The following is an 18289-nucleotide window of genomic DNA, read 5'->3' as shown; positions in this document are numbered from 1 at the left end:
TAAGGAAACAATTAATTTTAATCAGTTTCTTTGAGTTGATGGATAATTTTTGAATCGATACAGATTGAAACAAAACGAAAAGAAAAAATTTATAAGAAACACGGCATTTGAAATTTGGGTTCACAGAATATGAGGTGGGAGGACTTGAATGTATTCTTTCTAATTTTATAACCAATTTTATACCGGTCCACAAACGTGAGTTGCAAATTCAACAATAGGGGGCGGCTAAATGAGCTCATACAATCGAAAAAGAGAAGGATTTGGAGCAGGGATGGCTATCAATCTTCCGATTCTTCAATATTAAAAGAAATTTCGACTTACATTAAGTTTAAATATAATAATCGAAATTTCCAATTGATGATGAATTAAATATTTAATAATATGGAACTGTGAAGTTTCTATTGATTACTTAATAATTGAACGATAATTATAATTTATGGATATGGCTATTCCTGATTTGAAGATTTCCAAAAAGAAGGAATTGACTCAAGCTAAGAAGAGTCCCAACATTGTGGTGAAGAAGGGAGAGGTGAAGAGGAAACAGTTGGAGGGAATTTATTCACTAGTCGTCAAGCGGGTCTTTACTGTTGAAATAATAATAAAATTGCTCTGGATATGTTTTTCATTAACGATTTCCTAAATTTTTTTCGCCCAAACCCGTTTAATGCGCTTTATTCGAAAACTAGGCCCATGTTATTCGACAACTGGGGTAGGTCCATTTTGGACATTCGAAAACTGGTGCCCCACGATATTTGGCGATGGGTTTTCCGATAACAACACTTATTGGTCATGTATTAATTTAAATGATACTAGTTGAAATATCGTCTAGTCGAAAAACAAGACTTCCGAACAATCAGTGTTGAACGATAAGGAATAATTCTTTCGAGCATCAAAAAATTCTCTTTATGCCACTTTCCAAGGGTTACAGCAGTCGAAGATTGACATCCCTAAATAATCATAAAATATAGAATTGTCGATATTTAATAAACGTTAAATATGGAGTACAAAAGATTTTGAGTCACTTCAGATAATTCCGCGGTCGAACGCAACAGGAAAATATAATCATGTTGATGTACAGATGCACGAGTAAAAATATTAGAAAGGCGTGCCATCACTTTTTCTTAGCGTCCTTCAGACCAGCGCCGGCGTTGAATTTGAAGAATATGATGTCACCGTCCTCGACGACGTAGTTTCTACCCTGTTGGCGATACTTTCCTGCAGCCTGCAAAATTCATGTTTCAAGGGTCAGGTGCATTTTCGATAATGCTTCAAGAGTTTTTCTGTGGCATGGCTATTTCTATTTTTTTCTCAGTCACTCATTCAGGGAGTGGCAATTTTTTTTCAGCCCAAGTCTACTAATTTTGGTAATACACTGGGTCCAGAAAGGTAATATAATGGAATGTAGGATTATTATTACCTTAACTGCAGCTTCAGAGCCTTCATTCTTAAAATCCTCAAATTTCATAACTTCAGCCATGATAAAACCCTTCTCAAAATCTGTGTGGATTCTACCAGCTGCCTGTGGAGCCTTACACCCTTTCTGTGATAAAAAATAAGATGATTTTTTAATCTGAAGTGAATCTTCAAGGTTTGGAAACGCGCAAAATTGAGGGATGAAAAATGTGAAACATAATATGGTAAAATCGTTCACGTGAATTTTAAAATAGAAGTGCTCCATTATGGAGTTATAGAAAAGAGAAGTTAAAATTTATCCATCTTCAAATTTATATTACCATTATTATTTATTTTATTATTATTCGAATATTTATATTATCATTCTACAAAAATTTTCGAAAGAGATTCGAGATATTTCAGTGTCACCGTCCTGAAAATTCAAGAATATATTTACCGGAATTTTCTAGTTTTCTATTCATTTTCAAGGAAAAATGGAACTAAAACTTACAATTCTCCTTAATTTTTCCACGAAATTCTGAATTTTCAATGACGAAATTCCTTGAAATTTCGATGGTAATTAAATTAGATAAAAATTTCCATAAAGTAAATGGCAAATAAAAATTTTCCAACAATGCATGAATTTCATGATGCAAGTAAAGATTAAAAAAAGGATTTATCCCTGAAAAATTATGATTATTTTTGAAAAAGGACAAAACCAATGTTTCTTGGTGATTTTTTATGTTCTCTTTCTCGAAAAGCTTTACATGTCGCATCAGATGGGATATAAATATCAAATTGAATATATTCACCTGAATGGTCCAAGCTTTAACTTCATCGGCACCAGAAGTGAAGAAATATTGCAGCTGCAGCGCCTTGTACCCTTGGAGAATGATCTTCTCCAGTGCACTGTGACCAACAAAATATAGCACATAAAAATCAAAATTCAATCCAATGAGATCTGCCTCACAAGTAATCAACAATTGACCTTCAAAAAAACCTCATGAATTTCTTAGATTCACATCGATTACGCGAGCGAAGACAATCGTCTTAAAAGGAGCACCGCGCGACCATAGAATATGATTGTTTTGGACCAAACATCGTCTAATGACAGGGTAGAGAGGGAAGAAGAGCCATCGAGGGGCGAGAGGCCCGAGACTTCGGGACTTCAGAGAATACACATAAAGCGAACGACTTAATACTGCAATTTTATCATTCCAAGTCGGGGTCCCCCTCTCATTTCAAAACCATCGTATCCCCCCAGTGATCTTGCGGTCTCAAAATAAAATCATTGCCCCAGTCGTCCCTCATGATTGCTGGGTACCTATACGTTCATAGAATAATTTCTCAACGATCGCTCGATATATCCAGCGGAATTCACATTTGCGTTCTTTCGGAGGGGTTTTTAACGTTAGAAATTTATTCGGAAGCAATTTTCGGATTATTGCCACAAAAAAACAGATACGGGAAAAAAATGGTGCGAGATGAAACCAATTGGAGATTAGGTTCTTAATTTGTTCAACCACTTCCTCGAAACGATTTCAAATCAATCAATTTTTTTCTGGTGATTGGATGCATATCTTCTCTTAATATTTTTATTTCAAATTGATGGCACATAAAAATATAAAATTAAATGTAATTACAAGTTTGTAGCTAATTCAACAGAATGCTCACTTGGATTTTTGTACGTTACACTAATTTTCAATACCAAATTAATCAAGAGTAATAAAACCAATTTTTTTCGTAACGACAAAAACCCCAGAGATTCTATGTAATTATTTTCTCTTCGATGTTTCAAGATATAGAAAATTTCAATCATGAAATAGAACTAAGAAACGTCATCGAGAATAAAATTTGGGACATTAATTGAATCAGGAATTATCTCGTCGTTGAAAAATGGGGAAAATTAATTATTGGCAATTATATGAAGGAAGATAATAAAGTTCGATTGAAAATGAAAGTTGAAAGAAATATGCAGTAAAAGAATAATTTTATTCCGGAATTTAATGTCGTCAATTTTTGTGATCAATTACTTAAACTTTGAGAGACATAAAAAGACGATAAAAAGTGCACGGAAAAAGTACACTTCACCCCTCTGGCAATGGATGACCCACTAGCCGAGTGCTCTCGGTCTTCGCATTATTATATGCTCCACCATGAGGGCGTTTTTTACGCAATTTCACAAGAATTTGAATAACAGTTTCGTACGATAATAAAACAGAAAAAAGTGTGGCCATAGTGCACAGTGCTTGCCGGTGTTTTACTGATTCCCAAACAAGTGGGAGAGAAATCCTGGAGTCTAGACACTGAGTAGAACCCCACCATTATTCATAACCGACTTTAAAGCTCACTCGTTATTTCATAAAAGAGAATAAAACGAACGTGGGAATTTTGAGGGGGGGAGTAGTCGGGCATTTCACGACCACGAAAACGATATTTTCATGAATAGTTATGGCTCACCTCGTGACTTTACTCTCCTCGAAATACTTGGCCTTTTCGGCGTCATCCATGTCAATAACTTTGTTTTCGAAGGTGCCACTGAAGGGTATCAGACTGGCGCCGGGGTCGTTTTTATCCACCCATTCTTTGATCTTAATGAGCCTGTTGACATTATAAAACCAAAATAATAATTAAATGCAATGCATTGCATTTAATTATTTTACACCAAAAATTCTGGGGGGGGGGGGGGAGTGACCACACAAGAAATGATTTACAAGTGTTGTCTGCACTTTTTTGTGATGTAGACACCTTATATTCATTGAAATTTCTAAAAACTGATGGATATAATAAAAAAGGACCACAGGAATAGTGCATTCAAGGCCCACGACTTATAAGTTTTTGCACCAAAGTAGTGCGTAGTACCTTTGAAGATATTCGAATTCTAATGTTATACCAATCATTGCCAAACCATTTTAAAGATGGTTTTGAATACTAGATGTGGAATAAATGAATTTACCCGGCTAACTATATTCACTATATAGGTAAATTGTAGTTAGCATGAATATTAATAAATTCTGAAAGCAGAGGGTGATGGCACATCTTTTGGTGAACAATTGTACGCCAACACCACAGGCTTTAAATGTGTGAAAACAAAAATTCGATTCCTAATGATGAAATTCAATTATTTCACCTTTTCCTCAAAGAATCGAAATTCAAGTGGAAAAAGTGAAACTTTTTAAAAAATCATAACTCGTTGAAAGAAAATCGAATCGCCTTGAAAATTTTATGAGAGCTTCGTCTCATGTATGCCTTTTTACCCAGGAACCGAATCGCGAAGACAATCGCAAACATGAAACATGATTTTTTTTTTCATTTCGGATTTGACGTGGAGTTGCTCATATCTATCGCCACTCCGCTGCAAAAGTATTTCTCTTCCAAAGTAAATAACGAATGATTTTACTACATAATCTCCCCATATTTATCCACGAAACAACATAAAGAGCTCGACTCCCCCAACCGTTCAATTCTCACGATATTTTGCAAAAAAAAATACGGATTAATGCTTCATGAATAATGAACACCTATAACACTCTGGAGACTCCAACACGATTGGTATGTAGACAGACAGTTTGCATTGACGCACCCGATACTCAGGGGGTGTAACCAGAGTGTAGGCAATGTTGCACGTACCGCCAACGATATTTCTGTTTTCAGTGAAAACCAATAACAATGCGTTTCTATGTAAAATGCATTTGAAGTAGTTCCCTGAATGCATTCGACTGATCTCGGTATTCAATATCCATCAGTAGGAGTTGTAAAAAAAATGTAAAACTGTCCCAGAAATACATACATTTAAATATCGGAGTTTTATAACTTACCATTTGTTCTTTTTACGTATGTAATCCTTCTCCGATAAATTCACTAAGTAAATTACGGGCTTCGAAGTGAGGAACAGGTACTTGTTCAGTACTTCGATCTGTAAATACATTGATCTTTTTTTTTATTGATGGGTAATAAGTAGTATGTGCTAACAGTAATGTGTATGTGGAGGGGTAATGAGGGCTATGTCGGGTGCATTTTTTAAAAATTCAGATGATACTCACGTCGTTAGCACTCCAGTCCTGGAATCTGATGTGGTTCTTGTCTTCGACGAGAACATTCTTTACTTTGAGTAAAGTCTCCTAGTGAAAAATTTTATGAATGAGCTTCGATTACTCAATCTAATTCTTCAAGGGGAGACTAGTATCAGTTTTAACCCTGGAGTGGTCACCCTATGAGGGGAATCCCGCTACGCGACGTTTTTCTTTAATCACAATTGACTGGCTTACCGAGAAAATTCAAAAAAATTTGACTTTGTCAATTGAAGTGTTTAAAAAATTATAGTAGTTTTTAGAACAACATATTTTCGAAAATTCTTAAAGAAAACAAATTATTCCGGACAGATGAATTATTTTTTCCCATGTTAAATGAAATTGCCCGTGACGCGACGTTGCCGGAACCTCGCTAAACGCGCCCGGGTAGTGTAGAGGGAATTCGGCAATGGTAAAGCCTAAATAACACGGCGGGGAATCCCCGAAAGAGATTTAGATCTGGTGTTACATAATTTTGTCATTATTGAGCTTAGTAGGGTGATTCAAATACAAATATCAAAAATAAGGTGACCAGACTAGGGTTAAAGATCATCGGTAATTGGAGTATATAACTGCTCCAACGAATTTTTCGAGGAAACTGAATTGATTTGTCATTTATTACAAAAAGAAATTGAAATCGACAAGAAAATTGAGTTGGACCTAATTAGGTAAATAACTTGAAGATGGTGACTGGGTCAAATTTTGACCTTTGTGGGTTTCATATCAGCTGCGTCTGCGTCGTGAACTCTGGGTATGCTAAGTGCTGGTGAAACTTGATACTTTAAAAATAAGTGCTTCATTACACGTTCAATTTATATGAACACCTCATAATTGAAATTTAAAAAACTGCTTTTAGAAGGAAAAGTGTAGAATGGGAGGTCCTGTACATCTACATGAGCATACACGTTACTAAGTGTAAGAGCTCAAGGAGGTTAAAATTCATTTATAGCTGCCAGTTTCCGACACAATATACGTCGAAATCCTTCAGAATCACATACTAAAAACTTAATATTTACCTATCAGTATCCGGAAAAAATTGGAATTGCTATATTAGCTAATTACCGGATCATCTTCCAAATATCGGCGGAGGTATTAGGTTTGGAACAAAATATGGAAGGACCTCATTTGTGGAGAATTTTCCGCCTTACAAAAAACGGTTCCATGATAATTTTCTCCAAACCTACTCTTTAAAGGTATTTCCAGAACGATTCGTCCAGTTTTCGAAATAAGTCCAATAATTCAAGAAGGATTATTCTCTAAATATCTTTAAAACTAGCCGGATTGAAGACGAATAATTGAAAATTTTTTCTTTATAGTCAGATGGACCTTGAGGTATATCCCAAGACAATCGCACGCAAAAGTTAGTTCCTATGGATTTCCAGTGAACATTCTGAATGTCTTAATTTATTGCATTCTCATAAGTTATTTCTATTCTCATGTGTTGTCGATGTAGGCGACAATAACTGTGTGTATCCAATAAGAAATTATTTGTTAATTAATTTCTTGAATCAAATAAGAAATGCTTTCACGAAGTTGAATATCGCAGAAACTAATCTAGTAAAAAATTTTGCAAAAAAATCACAGTATTCGGAATTTATTAATCTATCACGAATTAGTTTTTTAAGAACATCGTAAAAACCGTTTTCTCATAAGATGGAAAAACAGAGTTCCCCGGATTTCGATCGAGAACGCCGGATTTCATTATTTACTGTCCCCTAAACTGCGTAGTAGAGCCAGTTAGTATTTTTTTCAATAGCTGGGAACTATTATAAACATTATCTATGAAAAAAATGTTGAGAATCTGAAGAAAAACGTGTTTACTGGGAATATACCTCAACAAAAACCGCTCTCTGACAATTGCCTTCAAACCTCTTCTGATGATTCACGAAGCAATCTACAAATCTGTATTGGCTTCATTAAATTCCATTACTTTTCTACGCAATTGCATAAAAAACGTGTGCTGGTGTTGAGGTTTCTCGTTAAAAACATCCTGCACTTCCGAAATGCGAAGTAAAACACTCGTACCCCAAGTCAATCGTCAAATTAATACGTTCCAGGAACTAGAACCCTTTCACCACGCCCTAATCCCTCCATAACCCCGCAGATCCATTTAAAAAACCGTTGTAACTACTTTTCGAGAATAACACATCACCTTCAACCTTCGTGACTCGTAACCATTCGTACTTTAAGATTCTACAGATCTAGAAATTAGACTCCAATTCATCGAGCAATACCGCCCACTAAATTTCTAACGCTCCCCATCTCGTAACTCTTTATGGTCTGTCTCTCTCTCACTCTCTCTGTCTCGAAATTAGCGAGGTGATAATGGTGGTGAAAAAAAAGTTAACCCCGGATCTGATACCGTGAGATTCACAATCAGGTTCGATCACTATCTCTCTTTCAACAAGGCGTTTGTAAATCACGCCTCCACCAGGACGACAGTCGTTTTATTCTGTGGATAAAACATACCAAACATGACGCGTGCATCGAACCCTTTCTATACATGTGTCTGTGCGCGAACGCACAGCCCGGAACGTGCGGTTCAAAGGTCACGAAATTACAGTGGAGTGGTCCCTATGATACGGCGAAATCATCGAGAAGGATTTCTCGACCAGAGAGAGGGATGAGAGCAATATGTGCACTTGTACGTGTACTCACGTATTCAGGTTTGAGCTTCTTGTCGTTGCCCCGCACCACGAGCTTCTCCAATTTTTCCAGGTGTATTTTGAGGAATTCAATGTCCTTCAGACGCAACTCCTCGCTGATTATTTCCAGATCTCGGACGGGGTTCACCTCGCCCTCTATGTGGGTCACGTCATCGTCTTCAAATGCTCCTATTTGCAGGGAGGAACAAGAAGTTTGTAGTGAAGTTTAGTGATACCGCGAGACACTTTACGAGACAAAACTTTGAAGAGACGATCTCGGTCTCGAGTTTTCCATTGGTCCAGCGACCAATGGAGTGTTAAAGTCTTAACACTCCATTGGTCGCGCTATGAGCGCCGTGCCGCACTTTTTCGATTTTTTAAATTACGAGACCGAACGCGTGTTACAGCGCGCTGTAATTGTAACAATCATAATTGAAAATCTCAAGATTAAATTAATCATGAATTCAATTTGCTGCCTCAGACGACTGGAACCAATGAGGACTAAGCGTGACAGATTTGCGAGATATCGATAGTTATCGACTTTAAGTGTATGTTCTTATTAGAATGAGACACTGCAGTAAAACCTTACAAAAATTGAAAAAATAATAAACATTTGACCGTCCAAATAATGTATAACACCCTGAAACATTGGTTCTAGTAATTGCAGTCTCATCTGTTAATGCTCCAGACGAAAATTACAGAAATCCCACCCATAATCCGCAATAAATAATGCCCCTTCCCACACCCGCGAACCCATGGGACCCATAAACCAGTGAAATTAACGCAGAAAGCTGACACGCGACCCCTTACCGGCTAATTCAATTATCCACGACACGTATGACTTCTCAGTTCTTCACATATCCCTTTTTTTCCGGTAATATAATTCTCCAAGCAGACATTAATGCCCCGTTATTTCAATAAGCAAACGTATTTTCTAGTGAAGTGAGTGTTGTAGTATCCCGGCCTATACCATTTGCATGTGTGTGATGCATGCAATGGGTTAAAAAAAATTGAAGTAGGGGTGAGAGTAGCGTCGACACGACGACCCCAGCTTAGCATGCACCGTAGGTCAGGCGTTTTGCTATCTGTGTGTGTATGGAAACTCTCTCCGAGGGTTTAGTTTATAACAAGAGGGGGAGGCTTCGAGTTTTGTTGAAAGGTACAAGGAAAAGACCACTAGTCGTCGTTTATTTAAGCGGTCAATATCCACGACGGTTGTAAATTACAGAGCGCTTTAATTACTGAAATTGCAACGTGTCAACAGTTAAATGATAACTACCATGGAATGTTATCCTTCGTAAAACGTTAACTACTGTGTGGATTTCACCCGCACACTTCGATTATCAACTTTTTCTCGGTGCCTTACATGATTTCTAATAATGAAGACGATAATTAAGTCGATAGCGCTATATTTACTAAATTAGGCCGCAATATAATCTTATAATTATGTATTGACGTGTGGAAACGTAATCGGAAATTCTAACAAGTCATGCTCATTGATATTATAATTGAACACATTTTTTATCTCCTTCATTCACCAAAAATTTTGGAGAGTCACGTATATTTTTGGAGAGGGCAGTAAACGTATGATATCATAATAAAGTCGTTTGTTTACTCTAGGATGAAACGTTAAGGGGAGATATTACTGAGCTCCAAAAGTTCTGCTGAACCCAATTATTTCGGAGAAATATAATCATTATTTTGACATCGCTCTGACTTGGTTGTGAGTACACTGATAGACTGATTCATTTATTCCAAACGAGATTCGTTAACATGTAGAATTATCTCCATGCTGAGTGATTTCCAAATCCAATACAGATAAAGATTAATGACTTACTGCAAAGGTGAAAAATAGCGTCACAAGCACTGATATGCGACAAAAATGCATTTCCCAGTCCCTGACCCTCGGCTGCACCCTTCACAAGACCGGCGATATCCACAACATTCAAGAAAGCCGGGACTTTACTGAAAGAAAAACACACACACAAAGAACCATTAAAACAGCGATGCTTAATTAAAGATCAAATTGACGGATTTTTCTCCCTGCACTATCTGCATACACAGACTGCGTTCGAAATTGCGGGATCAAAGGACCCAGTAGAGTTCACGTGTGGGCTGAATTATGGGTGTTGAATGGAAAGCCGGTGACGGGGGAGAGGTGTAACAGAGTGACGAATCCACAATGACAATGCATTTAAATGCTAATGCCCCCGACCTCATTAAACAATTAGCCTTTGAAGAGAGCGTCGAGTAGAAGTTGACATGGTATAGAGAGGGGTTACTGATTAGTTGGCTTTTATTACGGACCGCTGAATTCTCCAACACGTGCCGTAAACTGAAATAACGCTGTGAGAGAACTATTCATCGTTTCAAAATGTCTCCTAAGGGACAGATCACTTTGATGTTTTCAATCTCCACGAATTAATTCACAATGCGCTGTTTATAGTTGACATTAAAGTATCAAATGATTGCTTGCACTGTCACGTTTCAGGGTGGGGGGAGCGTTTACATTCATTTATTTTCCAATGTAAAAACGACAATAAATAGAATTGAAAAAATATATTGCGAAGGGCTCTAGCGAATGCTGCAGTCATGTCTGAATGCCGGATTACGCTTTGCATGGCAATCAGAAAATGAGGGAGGGCAATCGTACGTTTCACGATTTACGAAGACCACCGAATGTTTGGTGTCTGTCAGTATATTCTGGTAGGACAAAATTTCACGTTTGCTTATCTGCATTGCAGATCACGTTCCACGAAACCTATGGCTTCAGGAATATCTCCCTCTTTCCTCTTTATTCGTCTCTCTGGAACCGCTTGAACCCCTGGTTTTTGCTGGGGATAAAGGCGAAGACGTATGGAAATTTTGCCCAGTTATTCCGAATCGTTTCCTACGAGGAGGGTTTGTCGCGGAGGAACAGTCACTGATAATACTGTGAAATATTTGGTATTTCGTGTTGCGAAATGTTGAATAATATATTGGGTGTAATCTGGGAGAATTTTTGGGGATTGGCTTTACCTTGCTGGCTTGAAGTACTCGCACAGGTAGTCGAATCGTGCGTCAGGTACAGGTACTCGACGTGCTTTGAACACAAGGTGAAGGGTTACACGTATTTGTAGAAAATTGGTTGAGATGACGGTATCAATGATGTATGGAAATGCCACAATTTGATAAGGCGATGAATATCAAAGTTTCTATTATGGAATTATTGTGACAAGTCGTCATTTCCAGGGTTACACCCTTGCCGAAAATTTTTTAACGTCAGAGAAAATCTTTTCCGGTTTTTTTTCTGAAATTCGTGTTTTTCAAAGTTTTTTTGCAATTGATAATACTTTCATATTTCACCCGTTACCCCTTACCATTCCAATATTGACAGAAGTAACAGACAAGTTCAATCACTCGGCATTGGATCGTCTACGATAATTTTTACCGTCAGTATGTTGCCGTTATTACCATTGAGGACATTTCTGTCACTCTCAAGGCCCTAGTGGTTTTTGCAGAAGATCAATTGGAAATTCATCGCAATCGGATAATTAGAAACATTTTCAATTCAATGATGAAGAATTTAAGATCCATGAAAATGTGGCAGTTAGATTCTGGCAGACTCGTTTTAATACTCATGTGCGAATTCCTGCCGTTCGTATTTGAGAGATACTTAATATATCAGTATCTTTGACTCAATATTTCTAGAATTATTGCTGGTTGAATGTATCACAATAACATCTATTTGCAATTCCGCGAATTACAGAATATTATTTTATCTTCATTTTTGTTATATTACTGCTGCGTGTTCTTTTATTTTGCGGCATAAACTGGCTTCGAAGGATGGCAATAACTAGTCCATACGTTTTTTCAATTTGTTTCAAGTGGAAAATATTGCAGGATGATTGCAATAATCGTCATTTTGATTTATTTGAAAATTTGCACAAATTTTGTATTTTTGAGAAATCAGAATTCCGGGGATATCTTTGGATATCATGCTTCAAATAAATTAAATCATAATTTGAAATGTTTGTTTTAATGCCAGTAAGTCGAAGTTAAAAGATGATTATGCTATATTATATTGGTTGATTTGATTTTTATAATAATTGTTGAAATTTTCTAATTTTTCATGAATTTCCAGACAACCGGTTATATAGAAGAACGGGATAATAAGAATAATGATGCTGATAACATTCATCCAAATTAAAAATCTGATAAAAATAGTTAAGAAGAAATCTTATTCAATTTAATAAAATTAAATAAATAATGAATTATAAATGATAAAAGGAAATGTGCAAAATAACCATGCGGAAGTAAATTTTAATTTATTAGCAATTCCCCACTTGTTTTATTCGCAAAGATGTCAATTTATGGAGCCTTTTTACTAAAAAATGCAATTTGCTTATGCTAAAAAGCAAAAATTCTAAAAAAAAGTAAAAGTACTCTAAAGGAACGATTTAGTATGGTAAATTGATTCGTCATTGAGAAAATGAACCACACCTTCAAGAAGGGTGCGGTAGGCTTCAAGAGGCACCTAATAATTCCATAATCAACAAAGATGTATCATTGCCCGTGTTACGCGCTCCACCTCGAATTTCTATGCAACATATACACATATAGACATCGCAATATAGAATAACAATGATCAATGTTGATGAATAACAATGATGCGCAAAAAAGATCATAAAAATCAGCAAAATTGTTGGTACCACCGTCACCTCAACAACCCCATCCTTATCACAAGATTATACTTATTTTCATTAGGATCAATGGTGCAGAACGGGAAGTTCTCAGCAGCCGCCTGGCTCTTCGTCAGTACATTGAAGAACGTCGATTTACCCACATTCGGAATGCCAACAATCCCCACTTTCAGATTAGTACCAACACGTCCGATGAGTGGCTTGCGCTCGGGCTCCTCTACTTTCTTGGGTGGCATGCTACCAACAGAGTCATCAGTGGAGGCAATAAATCGCATTCCTCAGATTTTCACAACAATTTCAATTGAAACATTAACCAACAAACATAATTATCCCCGCAACATACCAAAGTCATGTAGAAGCTCGTTATCTCACAGCCTCTCAGAAAGAGTCCCATAAAAATCCCTCCCAAAATCCCAGCTGTTAATTGCACCAGTGCCAATACAGAACGTGAAAATCACCAGTTGCAACATTTTACCTTCCCAAATCATCCAAACCCCATCGACTTTATCATTACAACCAATTGAGAGAACCGTTCTCTCCGCGAGTGAGAGGACGATTGCCGTTCCGAAGCCCCCGTAACCCCCGTCATGAGTCGTTCATCATTCCGCAAAAAAAAACAAGACAAAAAAACACCTGAGGTGACTGTGGACATCCGCATGTGTATCCACGCTTCTGGTTTGCACGAATGAAAATCAAAATGATCGGGGTAATTTCAGTCCCGCCCCCCTTCGTCCACCTACACATGAGCCCTCGAAAATTCTCAAAGATGACTTGAGTGTATGTGAAACAGCCCTCGCGGCGATGTCCCGTACAGAATGAAACGCGCTCGACTGCGCTTGCGGTGACTAATTATATTAATGCGAACGGGTTTCGAAGCGATTGCTGTATTTACCGGGAGATTGCTGTTGGTAAGCCTCGAGATACAGTGGTGTGGATGCTCGTATAAAAAAAAAAACGAAGGGAAAAGGGGGTGGAAGGGGGAGAAAAATCGGCCCGGCGGAAGAGGATGCGGAGGATACTGACGCCGATGCCCAGTGGGTCTATCATCGCGTAAAATGACGAGGATGCAATGAGGCACATGTATTCGTGTGGAAAAGGGTTGGCGGGGTCCTTGGTGAGGAGGGGGGTGGGAGGGGGCTGAATGGGATAACGGGGGAGGAATATGGCGGGCCAGGGGCCACGATTACTGGGCACCGCGACCACGAATCACCGGCATCACGCCGTGAATCCGCAACCGCGCCTCAGGCCGCCAATCCAACCCTCTCTCATTGTCTCACTCCATCTTGCGTTTTGTTGGTGGATTTTATTGCTTCCACAACGGTGAGACTCACTTTCATCCGCCGATTTGTACGGTTTAACATCAATTTCAAACCCGGTGCCTCTTTGTTTTTCCACGATTCTCAACTGTGCGGCGATAGAGGGGAAATTTGCGAATTACAATAATGATGGACGCGTAACCGCCCGCAAAGCTAGGGTAGCTACTCCGCCTTGGCGCCTGCAAGACTAACTGGTGGTGTTTTCAGATTTTTTGTTTGTTTTTTGGTATTCTTTTTGGGTGAGAAAATTGAATAGAGTTTTTTTGGACTATTGAACGGCTGTTTGATCTTGTTTGAGATTTTTTGAGGACCTTTGAGGGAGTGGCAGTGGTTTTTTTGTCATTGTTGGGTGTGACAATGCGTTTTAGGCGTGAAATTTGAACTCCGGGGGTCATATATGGACTTGAATAACGCGCCGGATCTACTGTCACGCCGCTCAGTGGCGGATTCGAGGAACTAACGAATTATCTACAGATCGAAACAGCTGCACAACATAACCAAAATAACTTGAAGGGTTGAACAAATATTCCTGGCTTCATTAAAAAATCAAAATAGCAGGTCAAGATTTTTTTTCGGATTAAAAGTTTGTGTGAGATCGTTCGTTAATGTTTTCTGACGACATTCCAACGAGATTTATAGAGCAGTTATGGATTTTTCGTGACTACACAGTCTCCGGAATTTTTAAATTGACACTGAAAATATTTGATGAGCTATTGTTTTACTAGCAAGAATGATAGATATTTTTTGTTTTTGTGGAGCACTTACCTGAGGGTTTTAATTCACTAGTAGCCGGCTTTTTACAGATGTATGCGTTGAGTGTTCACAACGTGTCTCACGAGAAACACCGCACGATGGGAGTGACGTCACGGTCGATAGACCCCCTGTTTGGAGCTAGGGATCTGTCGTACCGGTAGGTTCGAGATGAATGTAAAAATTCAAGGAGCTCAGGAGATAAAACAGTCAGATATTTTTCAAATTTCGGAATGTTGTTTCAATTTAATGCCGTCAATCAATATCAATTTTTTTTAATTTTTTGAAGATTTAGGACTCACTAATTACCTAAATTTTTTTTTGTAAGAATGTGAACGATGGGAAAATGGACGAAAATGAAAATTTACTACGCATTTCCCGAGAACGAAAAAATAGAAAATTGATTTTCCGGAGAAAGCAATGAAAAGTGTGTATTTCAGTTTAATTATTACATGAAAATGAATAAAAATCAAGAAATTCTGGTAAATTTATTCTTGAAATGATTTTCAAATCATTGAAAATTTAAGTAAGATAGGGAATTCTCACCTTTCTGCTGCTCAAAAATTTGAAATTTCATCGAATTTTCGGTGATATCTTAAATAGTGTGATTTTTGCTACCGAATGAAAGCACTGTAATCGTCCAATTTTCAATTTCTCTAATTCTGATTGGAAATGATGAAGAATGGGTTAGGGAAGGATGGTTTTGGTGAAGTTTAGCGATCATGTCTGTAGTAGGCGAGGATGTCCACCACCACCTTCCGGGTAGTCAATTTTGAGATAATTGAGTAATTAAGTGGCTAAAATAATTCCAAAAAATCTGAAATTTTGTCAGTTCAAGTTCATTGAGTATTTATGGGAATGATATGGCTTTTGATTCATTATTCGTTATATTTCGTGAAATCTACGGATACGAATAATTCATTGTTTTAATAGAATCCATTAAATAATCGTGTGGATTTTTCATTAAATCCTCATTTTCCAATTAACATTTTTACTAAATTTGTAGGGATTTTCACAAATTTCATCGACAGATAGAGATGAAACCGATAGACGATGAGGTGAATATGTATATGGATATAAGTTCTGGACCATTATGGCTTCCGGATAAATTCATTCGTCCTGCCGAGAATTATATGCACGGAGAGAAATATTCAATAAACATTATGTATCTTTTCCGTAATTCCGAAGCGCAATGTGGTTGTAGGAAATTTTACGGAACTGTCACGTAATTTTCACCTAAAGACACGGAATTTTTCCAGAGCGTTCCGTAATTTTTACCTGAATCTCCTGTGAAAAATTACGACACAATCACTTAAATTTTCTGAGTCGATTCCGTAATCGGTGAGCGAACTGTAGGTTCCGTAATTTTCACGGAACATTTCTCTTCGTGTGTAACTCCGGTTTTATAAAGTGAATGTTATTGAGTAGTGCATATGTTTGCCCAGTAAACACTTTCCATTTTCGTGGAACAAATGATAATTTCAAGAGGAAACTACAATTTTCTTGTCGAAAATTGTGTTATTGGCGAAACTAAATAATTTCGAGGGGACAATTTTTTTTTGGGAAAGTAGGAAGTTCTCTCAGGTCAAATGATTGTCGTACAATAGAATTTTTTTTCTGTCAACAGCCCGATTCTTCTAGGCATATTTCTGATGATCGCGACAAAAATTTCATTTTCCTGAAGGATAATAAAATTGCCTTCTATCAAGTTGGTTAATTTCCCTCAAGTAAATCTGTTCCACTCCATCAAATATCGTCCCGTAGTACCACATAGAGTTTCTCACAGAAATACAATTTTGCTTCACAATTATTGACATTTTCCAGGAATTTTTTTTCAAATTTTTTTCTCTGCTTAGCAGTTGCATTTTTTCAAGGAAAATTGAAACAATAAAAATCGTGAAAAAATACAACGAAACAATTACATACAAATGAATGAAATAAACGCGCATTCACAGAATGCATTAAGAAAGAATATTTAGGTAAACTTCCGGGAAATATTAAACCACCCCTTTAATCTTAAAAAAAGGTAAGAAATACGAAGAGGCCATCAAAGTGAGTTGATTGCGACGCGTTCACGGAAACCATAAACACGCACTATTCCCCGTCAGAAAATCAAGACGCTCGTTGTGTTCTGGCGAATAGAAGGTGAGTCTGGCGTCGGTCGTCACTTTATAATAAAAAAATGAGAAGACAAAAGGGAATTGAATTTAAATTCGCCCAAAAACTGTGCGTGACAAAAAATTCTCATCAAATTCTCGTCGCTTTTAATGAAGTGTAATGAGACTTGCAGCGTGAGCGACAAACATCTGAAAATCTCTTCACCTCTTGTTCTCTTCTCTTCTAATGTTATCATCAACTCAAATTTCATCGTCATGTGTGTTGTGTGTGGGAATGCATTCAAAGGGTCACACGGTTCGCAGTATAATTCGTGGGATAATATTAAAATTGCCAAGGAATGAAATAAGAGAATCAAAAAAATACACTGGAACTATGGCAGGGCCTTGCCGACGGGTGTGCATTTATAAAGCTCTCAGTATCGTGCATTAACCGCTGCACATCAGTAGTTTGTCTTCTTCTCATTGTGAAAAGACAAAAATTCTTCAATTATGCAAAGTATTTTTTTTTTCAAGACAAATACTCATAAATTGCAATGAAAAATCTAAAAGCGAAGATGAATAAGAGGCATTTTATTTGAGGAATGGAACGAAAGAGAAGCAAAAAAATACCAAAAGTTAATGACAACATTTTACCGAAAAAATTTGCCACAGTTAATTCTGTCCTTCAGTCATTGTTTAGAGGCATTTCCTGTGGTTGGTCAACGCTCACACTAATGGCACACTCGATTCGTCCTTGCAGCGTGTGATTATTTCAATTATTTTATTACATACCTTACCAATCTTGGCCCACATAATACGTATAATCATGTGGTGCCCTATTCCTGAAGAAATGCGAATGGGCACTTTTACCTCCTTTTCTTTCCTTCCATATACGCGATAACATAGTTTGGTCGATTTAACGATATTGTAATTTTGGCAACCACAAAAACTTCTAACTCTTTCCGCCTGACGTCATACCGGTTAGTTTCATACGCTATAATAAAAGCTATTTATATCTTGGGAATGAGATGGTTTTCATGAGGATAATATCATTGGTGACGAGTATTCAGAAATAACGATTTATTTACGTAAGTAATTTTATGCGAAAGTTTTGATTTATGTCAAGTCATTTTTCACTGCACCGCAGAATGTTCATATGAGTCGTTTCGTTATGTTTTAATGGCACGCACGTCATTAAAACATTGAACATTGTTCGGGTTTTCAATTGAAAACCCGAGTTGAAAACCCGAGTTTGTAGCAAAGATGTCAGACAAGATATGAATGTTTTTTTGAGCTCAAACGAAAGAGCGGGTCGAGAAATGGCGTGCTAGGACCTCT

The 18289-nt window shown here is 37.4% G+C and overlaps 1 protein-coding gene across 1 annotated transcript; it reads right to left on the bottom strand.

The window, feature by feature from the left end:
* Window positions 1-965: 965 nt before the first annotated feature.
* Window positions 966-14971, bottom strand: LOC107041865 (obg-like ATPase 1). Its single transcript, XM_015262667.1, has 11 exons — window positions 14871-14971; window positions 12845-13026; window positions 11126-11186; window positions 9945-10072; window positions 8121-8296; window positions 5436-5513; window positions 5211-5308; window positions 3853-3993; window positions 2205-2301; window positions 1418-1540; window positions 966-1222 (listed from the first exon to the last, which is right to left on the bottom strand). The coding sequence occupies exons 2-11, from the start codon at window positions 13023-13025 to the stop codon at window positions 1112-1114; spliced, it is 1194 nt and encodes a 397-aa protein (XP_015118153.1). The 5' UTR covers window position 13026; window positions 14871-14971; the 3' UTR covers window positions 966-1111.
* Window positions 14972-18289: the final 3318 nt, after the last annotated feature.

Source organism: Diachasma alloeum, unplaced genomic scaffold (assembly GCF_001412515.2).
Source record: "Diachasma alloeum isolate Michigan unplaced genomic scaffold, Dall2.0 Dall_scaffold_00179, whole genome shotgun sequence".
Classification (NCBI taxonomy): Eukaryota; Metazoa; Arthropoda; class Insecta; order Hymenoptera; family Braconidae; genus Diachasma; species Diachasma alloeum.
The sequence above is the reverse complement of the archived record's forward strand: the minus strand, read 5'-3'. Positions and strand labels throughout refer to the sequence as shown.

Coding starts and splice junctions, on each gene's coding strand:
- LOC107041865 (XM_015262667.1), bottom strand. CDS start 13,025: ATGCCACCCAAGAAAGTAGAGGAGCCCGAGCGCAAGCCACTCATCGGA. Junction 11,187..12,844: donor CACCATTGATCCTAATGAAA/ATAAGTATAATC, acceptor TGTTCAAAGCAC/GTCGAGTACCTGTACCTGAC. Junction 2,302..3,852: donor GAGGAGAGTAAAGTCACGAG/GTGAGCCATAAC, acceptor TGTTGGTCACAG/TGCACTGGAGAAGATCATTC.